Source organism: Mytilus californianus, unplaced genomic scaffold (assembly GCF_021869535.1).
Source record: "Mytilus californianus isolate M0D057914Y unplaced genomic scaffold, xbMytCali1.0.p SCAF_1, whole genome shotgun sequence".
Taxonomy (NCBI): domain Eukaryota; kingdom Metazoa; phylum Mollusca; class Bivalvia; order Mytilida; family Mytilidae; genus Mytilus; species Mytilus californianus.
Window position 1 is genome coordinate 34,790,081 of NW_026262581.1, and position 11,188 is coordinate 34,801,268.

Consider the following 11,188-nt stretch of genomic DNA (forward strand, 5'->3'; position numbering starts at 1 on the left):
TAGTGCTACGTGCATTTGTGAATTAATATGTTGTTCGGTCACTCGTTGAATAAAATATATGTGTGATTCCAATTACAATCTGAAAAATAGAAATAGGGTCAGTAGGCCAGCATTTTAAAAAAAAATAATTTTAAATCGGGAAAAAAATTGTGTATTCACAGAGCCCAACTCCGGTATTATACATGTCCCTACTGGAGGTTCACCATTTTCTATATGTTTGGTTTTAAAATAAACAGACATGTTATGTTTTAGTTAATTTTGTTGAATTCTGTTACGAATTTTTTGCATTTTTAGCCGTAGTGGATACTTCTAATGGAAATTCAGATGACAGGAGTATGTGAATTTGATTATTAAAATTCACCTTCCACAAAATGGGATCTTTCAAAATTTATTTTTCAGAATTGGAAAAAAAAGTTCTAGATTTTGGTGGTTTACACAAGGATCGGTCGGGTCCACACATATATTTTTATTTGGCCTTAAGAAATGAAACCACTGGAAATAAACTGGATATGCCGTACCCCTGTATAGATTTATGTGGTCCAATTGATGTGACAGTTGAGTCTTCCATGAATCGGTAACTTTTATTAAACTGGTATGTAAATCCATCTATGTCCAATCTTATTGACACATCATACACTGGACTTGGACTGTTGGTCTCCCTCTTCCTCCTACGTTTGCTGTACACTAACTTAGGTGTCAGACATGTCAAACTGGTACCCTGTGATCCTCCACTGCAAGCATAAAATATAACCTTTAAAGGGGTTGTAAAGTCATTGCGAAAAAAGAACTTTTTGTTTATTCAAATTGAACTTGGCTACAGCCTTGGATATTCATTAATATATAACATTGCTTTTCTCTGTTACCAATATAATCTTGTTAGTCTATGTCAACATTATCCACAACTTTATTTAGACCTGATTGATTTATAGCTTGACACATTGCAGACACATGTTGAAGACTACAGTTGACCTCTAGTGTGTAGTTGGGTTGCTGTGTCATTAAAATTAATATAGAGCAAACACATCCCCTTTATTCATAATCAAGATACTAAAATAACCTTGAGGAATATCCCATCGTCATGACTGTTAAGTTATCAAGTGATGATATATTCAATATGATGTCATAATTTATTATTATCTAAATGTACTGCAAATTCAGAATTGATTGATTCACACACAAAAAAACTTGCAGTTTAAGTTGTGATAACATTATTTTCATGCAACATTTCTGAAATCGCAATAATCAGCCTAGCATTTTTGTCCAAGCAAATATTCCGAATCTACAGTGGTTAATTATATTTGAAATATCAACAAGTTTAAATAGGCATAATTCTCTACCGAGTCCAACCTAGTATTTTTCTGTTGATGTTAACTGCATGAAGTTCAGACCAGCCATCGTATAACACATAGAATTGAACCATCGTCATAAATCTGAACATGTTTTAATTTACATCAGTGGCACCTGATATGGGTTATACTTTATCAGCAAAACGTACAAAATGAATTTATATCTAGTTTTAAAGCTTATTATAGGGTATAGATTTGCTCATTGTTAAAAGCCATACAGTGAGTTGTTCATATTCTTGTTTTTTTTCTTTTTGGTGATATTTTCTTTATCAGAAATCATATCACATCTTCTTATTTTCATATCAACATGTGGCATATTTGTCTTGGCCATTCCTTACAGGAATATAGGCATAATGGTTTAATAGATATCTTGCAATCAGTCCTCAGTCACTATGCTGTACAGACCTTGGTTCAATGACACATTTTTGTCCCGCCACCTGAACAGAATGTTTTGCTCCGACATTCAGATTCTTTCCAGATATCACTAACTTGGTCCCTCCAGATAAAGGCCCATACTTTGGTGTGAAATCAAGGACTTCTGGAGACTGCAAAATAAATTTCAAAATCACACATCATACATCATTTATTTCATACTCATAGGAGTAAGTTCGGTATGGGACTTTTTTTGCCTTCAATATTAAGTCCATTTTTTCAAGATAAAAAAAGTTTCAAGTTGATAAAAAGACATGTAAGAATGGAATATAGAACTATTCTTTTCGACTATTTTCATAAGGCTTTGACATTTTCACCCAAATAGACCAAAAACCCAAGATTTTGGTGAAATTTAAATCTAGGCTTCAGAAATATAATGGGCAAGGTTTTGACAAACAAAATATTCAGGTCAGATATGTAATTTTTTATAATGAACAAAATGTCAAAAGATCTTAATTGTCAATCATTTGCCCTGTAGGTTTCTGGTCGCAAAACTTCATGAATGATTTTGGCACATCAACGTCAATGTGGCGTCATACAAAATGAAAACTTTCGAACTGAAGTTATAACAATATTTCAACTGTGGATTTGACAGTAAATTTTAGCAAATGAAAACATTGTTCCACAAAATTGCTGGTTTGAAAAAAAGAATAATTTTTCAATCTTTATTACTTGATTTACAATAACATTTCATGTATACAATGGGAAGTGCGATATAGTACAAGCAATTTGATTGGATGATGGAAAAAATACTCTTGTCTAATCAGATTCTACAATAGATTGGATCTAACTGGCTGTCTATGAACTAAGTGTAGTAGTCAGCAGAGAACCAGCTTAATTCCTATCATATAAGAAAACACATCACTGAATCCAAAATATAACATTTAAATATAAATCAAAGTTATCAGACAATTCAAGAATTAATTCCAAATTAAATTTATTCACATTATAATGCAGTTGATTCATTATATTATATTGGAACATAGAAAATGACAGAATTTTGTAAGTATATCTTCTTTAATTATATTTCTAAATAGTTATTTAAAAGTAAAGATCAATGATCATGTTTTCAAGCCAGAGATAACACAATTTATATCTATCTATATCTGTTTTGTTTGTATCTGTTGTTTCAAGAATGAAACATCAGTTTGTGTGAGCACGTTTTATGTAACTAGAAAATCAAATGAAAGCAGGCAGTCAACTGTTCACTGGCATAAGATAAATACCAAATCAAATGTAAGCAGGCAGTCAACTGATCACTGGAATAATGGTTCATACCAAATCAAATGTAAGTAGGCAGTAAACTGATCACTGGAATAAAGTTCATACCCAATAATATGTAGGCAGGCAGCCAACTGATCACTGGCATAAGGTAAATACCCAATCAAATGTAAACAGGCAGTCAACTGATCACTGGAATAAGGTTCATACCCAATAATATGTAGGCAGGCAGCCAACTGATCACTGGCATAAGGTTAATACCCAATCAAATGTAAACAGGCAGTCAACTGATCACTGGAATAAGGTTCATACCCAATAATATGTAGGCAGGCAGCCAACTGATCACTGGCATAAGGTTAATACCCAATCAAATGTAAACAGGCAGTCAACTGATCACTGGAATAAGGTTCATACCCAATAATATGTAGGCAGGCAGCCAACTGATCACTGGCATAAGGTTAATACCCAATCAAATGTAAACAGGCAGTCAACTGATCACTGGAATAAGGTTCATACCCAATAATATGTAGGCAGGCAGCCAACTGATCACTGGCATAAGGTTAATACCCAATCAAATGTAAACAGGCAGTCAACTGATCACTGGCATAAGGATAAATGTAAGCAGAAAAGCAATGGATTAGTGCTGGACCAAGAACCTTATTACCTTTACCATGCAAAAATGACTTAAAATGATCATTTTAAAATGTTAAAAATCTTACATAATATAATTATGTAAGAAAAAATAGATGTATAATAACAACTTTTATCCAAGATATATTACCATATAAGAGAATATCAAATCAGGTGATGTGTATTCTCCATTTATCTGATAGGGTCTGTTGTTGCTATCATTAACTATAACCTTGACTTGTCCTTCACCTTCAACAGCCATCTTCTGAGTAGTACATGTAATTCTGAATTCACAAAGTAATATTTTAAGTATATAAAGAAAAAAAATCATCATTATATTCTTAAAAACCAAAACGGAATTGATTATTAGTGATTAGTATTAGCTGATGAAAGCATGAAGCTAAAACTCAAATCTTAATCATTTGATAGGTTTGACTAGGTTAATCCAGAAAAGAACTTCGAAGGCATGAAATTTTAACGTGTTGTTTTAATTTTTTCTCACACTCTGCTGAAGGCCATACAAACAAGACAAAATAACAAAGACTGTAAACTTACATCTTATTTGATTACCACATACTGAAAAGTGTTGAAAAAATAATAATTTTTGTCCGAAAATGAATTCAGGGTTGATAACAGATCTTTTAAGTCTATGTTAAACTAAACCACAAAGTGTCTATATTTATGATCTAAATCTTGACATACAGTTTAGACATTTATCTACTATTTAAAGACTGTATGTTAACCTCTAGATGCCCTTTTCTGTTTATTCACATGTGTTGTTTGAATGCTGTTTTATTGATATAAATCCTAAATCTTTTCATCAACTCGTAATTATATATAATGTCTTTGTAAAACATTGTTGATATTAAAAAAATATATGAGAATCAAATAATGTTAAAGCAGAAAATTTGGCCAGATATATATTAAAATGTTTGTCCCTGTTTGAAATATTCTACAGATTTAAAAATAATAAAATTCTGTCATATTATTTCCAGTGCTTAATGAATTATCCTAAGTTCATATATTTTTTTTGCTTCAATCATGACTTTAAAACCAATTTGACCCTCATAAAATTAAAAGTTACTATAATAAAAAGCTTTGCTTTACTTCCCTCAAGTTTTTGTCAATGTCTTGAAACTTACTTTGTTGATGTTATTGTTGTTGTTGTAACCTGGCAGATATCTTTTCCAATAGTTATTTCCCTTACTTCAGCAAACATCGTACCAAAATTTTGTCCTTCCAATGTCAGCAGTGTTCCACCATTAGTAGGTCCAGAAATGGGGGAAATCTGAGAAAAAAAAAGTATAGATAAATTTATAAGCCATATACATATACAGGAAAAAAATAGACAGATTCAAACTGAATATAGATATGCAGCATTTCTAACAGCTTGTTTATAGTCTAAGGTAATATATTTTACTTTTATATTTCAAGTCTTGACTTTCTCCTTTGGCATCTGTATTTTGCATAATTATGGAAAGACAGACAACTATCAGGAAAGGTAAAACTTGGGAGTGTTACCATCAAAATTTCATAGAATGTATCCATTGTATATACAGAGTTCTCACTATTAAAGGTGAGTCCATGAGTCCTGGTCTTATGAAAATCTGTCTGGACTCATCATTTTCAAAACTGGTGAGACTAAAGATGCATCAAGATTGTAAAATGTTTTATCAACAGAGCACAAATATCATTTTTTGACAAAAGTTTAAAAATAATCAAAACTTGATGTTTTTTCCTAGCTAGGGGACTGACAAAATAAATGATATAGCAATAACATTTCATCTTCTCACTGTTGGTCTTGACGTATACTCTACATATCTTTTTATTCATAAATACTTCATCTACAAAGGTGGACAATTATATTCTTACTTAATCTTTGCTGTGAAGCACACCATTTGCCACACCCATCATAAGGTTCAAAGTTCAAAACCATTAAAGTGCTAAAATTTAAGGATACTTATTTTATCTATAAGAAGAGGAAATCAGCTTTGTTATTTGTTACTTTAACTCTTACATCAACCACAGCTCTTGAGGGTCAAAACAAATACACTTCTAACAGGTCATATGAACTTACTTTATTTATTATTGGAGGACAACTTTGTCCTGACCATTCAGAGCTACAACTTTGTTGTGAGGTACACTTGTTTCCACACCAGCCACAACCTAGAGGATCAACACCAACACACTGCTCACAGGTTGTATGTACTTCACATGCATCTAGCGGAAACTTTGTCACCTGTAATTATATTACAGGTCAATGTGATATACTAATTTGCATTCAATCGATGAACTTTATATACAGGTTTTTCGCAATTTGTCGCTACCTAATCGTGGCATCTGCACTAACACTGTAACAAATGTTTAGGACTTTTTTCCTGAGATACCTTTGAGATAAAGAAGGAACTGTGTTAGAAAAAGTTCTAAAGCAAAAGCATCTTGCTAAATAATAAATACCCAGTGAAATTCTACACAATAAAATAATCTATCTAATAGAAAAGATATGGAAGATTCTAAACTCATTAATCAAAGGGAAAGGCCATGGCAAAAAAAAGAACACAAAACACTGCAGAGAACAAGAATGTGTCCATAGTACACGGATGCCCCACTCGCACTAACATTTTCTATGTTCAGTGGACCGTGAAACTGGGGTCAAAACTCTAATTTGGCATTAAAATTAGAAAGATCATATCATAGGGAACATGTGTACTAAGTTTCAAGTTGATTGGACTTCAACTTCATCAAAAACTACCTTGACCAAAAACTTTAACCTGAAGCGGGACAGACGGACGGACGGACGAACGTACGAACCAACATACGCACAGACCAGAAAACATAATACCCCTACTACTATCCTAGGTGGGGCATAAAAAGACTGAACAACATTAACTCCAACAAAAACTGGTAGTGATCTCAAGTGCTCTGGAAGGGGGAAACAGATCCTGTTCCAAACGAAAACAATCTGTTATTAAGAATTTACAATCATAATGTTCATCCATATATTTGACAAAATCCCATGTATTAAACAATTAATTACCATTCAATAGTTATTAGAAGATTTAGTTAAGCATCTTCTACAGAGGTCTCTATGACTCACTCATTGCTAATATCAAAGCCTACTGTGGAATAGAACCTTGACAATATTAGTGATTTAGATCGAGGCCTCATAAAATTAAAGGAAAAACAAATACAATGGCATGATTCAATAGATATAATTGATCAACCAGCAATGCTAACCATTAATGGGGAATAGGATACCGATAATAAACTTATCTTTAATTAAAGAACCTTAGTGAGCGCGCTCACATACCCCACGTCCCCACATTGTCACTGGAGAAATAAAATAACTGTAAGAAAAAAAAATTGAATCATAATTTCCTGTCGATATGCACATCTACATAGTATGTCCTTATTATCTACAAAGTTTCATGAAATTCTGTTGTGTGGTTTCAGAGGAGTTGCAATGACAAACTGTTGCAGAGGTATATTGAAGCAAATAAGTTCAAAGGGGTGTAACTCCTAGAAAAAAAATTGAATCATAATTTCCTGTCTATATGCACATCTACCTAGTATGTCCTTATTATCTACAAAGTTTCATGAAATTCTGTAGTGTGGTTTCAGAGGAGTTGCGATGACAAACTGTTGCAGAGGTATATTGAAGCAAATAAGTTCAAAGGGGCGTAACTCCTGGAAAAACAATTGAATCGTAATTTCCTGTCGATATGCACATCTACGTAGTATGTCCTTATTATCTACAAAGTTTCATGAAATTTTGTTGTGTGGTTTCAGAGGAGTTGAGATGACAAACTGTTGCAGTAGTACATTAAAGTAAATAAGTTCAAAGGGGCGTAACTCCTAGAAAAAAAAAATTGAATCGTAATTTCCAGTCGATATGCACAACTACATAGTATGTCCTTATTATCTAAAAAGGTTTCGTGAAATTCTGTTGTGTGGTTTGAGAGGAGTTGCGATGACAAGAAACAGGACTGACGGACTGACAGACTGACGGACGGACAGACGGACTGACGGACAGACAGACGGACGGACGGATGGATGGACAGACAGACGGTCGGGTCAAAAACATTATACCCTCTGCAACTCGTTGCGTGGGGTATAATAAACATTGCTTGTATTATCTTCAATAAGCTGTTATTCACCTCCTTCATTATTTTATGTATTACCTGAACAAAATACATTTCACCTACATAAAATGTGTTCCCCCTTTTTTTAACACGATACACATTAAAACTCTACATGGGATTATTAAGCAATATGACCTGTGTTTTATCAAAAGCTGTAAGACCACGAACAGTTGAAAATTCCAAAATAACTATCGGTATACAACAGTGCTTGTATTTGCCCTTTTTTTCTTGAATGCACTCTTGAAATTAATTTGAATTGAGCTTTTAAAGACATATCCGGTATTTACCTGAGTATTTGACAATAAATAAACACTGGTCCCTGACGAATCAGTCTGTGATCCAGGCTCAATCTTAACTTTTCTGTCCTTTGTTATATCATATGTCATGTATGGAGATGGAAGGCTTGCTGCTGCTTTCTTCACTAAAACCTACAAAGGTCATAATGAACAAGCATTCTGAGAGTATTGCATGGCAATACATAGTCCCCTACCGGGTAAAAATTCATTATACTGGAACAAAATGCTAACTTGTTCTATAACTTGTCATGGTGTAAACAAAAAGTAAATATCATGCCAATATCTTCAAGCATGACTAAAAACAGTGTTGAAAACTGATTATATGAGTGAATTTTTCAAGTCCAAGGACCATAACTCTGCACAAAATTATTAGACTGAAACAAAAATTTGAACTTGATCTGTAACTTGTCATGATAAAACTATATACCAATTATCAATCAATATCTTATAAGCATGATGAAAAAAACATTAGATATGATTAATAGTTCTTTAGAGTTAGATATGATGTAATACAGTGTATATCTATTTTCAAATTATAATCAGATTTTATTAATAGTTCCAAATATTTTTTTCTTTCATTTGTCACAAACTAATATAGATTTATAACTTATCTATAAAATGACAACAACTTTTATCTACACAATGTAATGTATTGAAATATATACATTAAAAAAAATAGATTATTATCTAATTAAAGGATTTCTCTTCATAATTTTTTTTATATATATAGCATTCAGAAAATTAGTTAATACTAAATAACAAACAAACCTGTCAAATAATTCCTCAAATAATTTAACAAAGAATTACTTTTAAAAAATGAGTTATCTCCCTTTGTACAGAAATATGGTTTAACATAGTATTCTAACATTAGATATGGTCCAGAGTTATGGTCCATAACTCTGGACTAAATCATCAAACCTGAACAAAATTTCGAACTTGATCTATAACTTGTCATGATAAAACTATATACCAAATATCAAATCAATATCTTCAACAACGAAGAAAAAAAGTGGGGAAAGCTGATTTGCCGGACTGACGGATGGACAGACAAACGGACAGACGGATGGCATGCAAACCTAAAGTCCCCTTCGACTTCATCGGTAGGGGACGAATAATGAACATTGCTTGTAGTGTATGCCCTTATATTTTACAGATATGGGTTTTTTGCTTGTAAGAGAACAAACATGCTTAACCCCACCACATTCTTCATGTGCCTGTCCCAAGTCAGGAGCCTGTAGTTCAGTGGTTGTTGGTTCATATCTGTCACATTTGTTTTTCTTAAACGTTTTTTGATAAATTAGGCCGTTAGTTTTCTCAATTGAATTGTTTTATATTTTTCATGTTGGGGCCTTTTATAGTTGACTATACAGTATGGGGTTTTCTCATTGTTGAAGGCTATGGTTGCCTATAATTGCTTACATCCACTTCATTTGAACTTAGGTGGATAGTTGTCTCATTGGCAATCATACCAAATCTCCTTATTTTTATATTGAATAATCAAACCATTACAGTTTCTTCCATTTGATGTTCTTTCTCTGAAAATAATTTTAGGAGGACAAAATGATATTGATATTACCAAAACATATGGATATTGACAAATAAAGCACACTAATATGGACAAAGCATATCAATATTGACAGAAGAACAAAACTAAAATAAATCAGTTTTTGATCATTCCTACCTTTAACCTTAAACATTTCTAATATAGTTGATATATTGTAATCATACTTTAAGTTGGGTTCTAACTAGCACCATAGTTCCAGATTAAAGGTAGCAACTCTTTAAACACAGAACTTCTTTTTTTCAAATATAAGAAAAAATAAAAAATCATTTTAAAATTCAAAGAGTTCACTCAACAAATAGAACCATATATATCCTAGTTAGGAGGTTATGCAATCTACATGCAAATACTTGTTTTAAGTTTAATTTGTTGGTCTAAATTCTTTCTTTTCTGCATTTTATTATAACCACTTTGTTTTCAATAGCAAACACTATTTGTTATATAATTAATTCAATCTCTACATTTAGAAATGATGCTTTGCGATAAATACCTTCATGAGATAACCTTCATCAGTACCTAGTACTGCTATATTCTGTACATTCTGTTGTATTACATTTACAGTAGACAGGATAGACTTTGCCTCATGGTAAATGGCTGAATATTTCAAGGTTTGTCTGCCTCTGACATCTAAATTGGTACTTTCCTGAATACCATTCAAATTCTTTTTTCCTCCACAAAAGTTACTCAGATCTTGTCCAGTCTAAATCATTCAAGAATTGATAATATAATTACAAGTTACTTAGTCAATTTATAACAAATAAAAAAACAGAGTTCCAATGTCCCCCGCGTTGCACATATTTTATCTATCCAAAGCAATAACTAAAAAAAGTACTTTTTTTTTTGGTTCTTTAAAAGAATTTATAAATATCTTTAATATATTAGAGAAATGAAGGCTTCAGAGCATAAAAGCCTTGTTCATTGATAAATTATTTATTTTTACTATGTACATTGTATTGTGTGCGATTTTGTCCCATGTACATTTACTCCATATCCTTTCATTTTCTTTTCAGAGCAAATGCAATATGATTTCTATTATAATTAATTTTTCCAAGGGGCATAACTCGTTAAAAATATTTGATCAGCACTAATTTCGAAAGTGTCAAAGACATTGCTGATATAAACCTATGATATAAGTTTCATAAAATTCTGCTAAGAATTGTACATATGAGAGCACTAAAAATGCAATTTTCCGTATAATCAATATTTCTAAGGGGCATAACTCTTTTAAAAATAATTGATTGGCACTGATTTTCCAACTCAACAAAAACATTGGTGATATAAACCTATAATATAAGTTTCATAAAAATCTGGCAAGTATTGTACACATAAGAGTGCTCATAAGGTAATTTTCCATATAATTAATATTTCCAAGGGGCATAACTTTTTCAAAAATAATTGATCAGCACTGATTCTCGAACTCATCAAAGACATCGCTGATATAAACCTATGACAACATGTATGATATAAGTTTCATAAAATTCTGGCAAGAATTGTAAACATTAGAGCGCTAACGATGCAATTTTCCATTTAATCTATATTTCCAAGGGACATATCGCACAA

At 32.1% G+C, this 11,188-nt stretch overlaps 1 protein-coding gene across 1 annotated transcript in view; it reads right to left on the reverse strand.

Annotated features, from left to right (window-relative positions):
• Positions 1-11,188, reverse strand: part of LOC127719562 (hepatocyte growth factor receptor-like) — a 44,267-nt gene that overhangs the window by 15,462 nt on the left and 17,617 nt on the right. The window contains exons 3-9 of the mRNA XM_052225784.1: positions 10,119-10,328; positions 8,059-8,199; positions 5,707-5,868; positions 4,772-4,917; positions 3,781-3,913; positions 1,752-1,891; positions 519-731 (exon numbers count right to left, since the gene is read on the reverse strand). Of these exons, the coding sequence (XP_052081744.1) occupies positions 519-731; positions 1,752-1,891; positions 3,781-3,913; positions 4,772-4,917; positions 5,707-5,868; positions 8,059-8,199; positions 10,119-10,328 (1,145 nt within the window). The remainder of the gene's footprint in view (positions 1-518; positions 732-1,751; positions 1,892-3,780; positions 3,914-4,771; positions 4,918-5,706; positions 5,869-8,058; positions 8,200-10,118; positions 10,329-11,188) is intronic.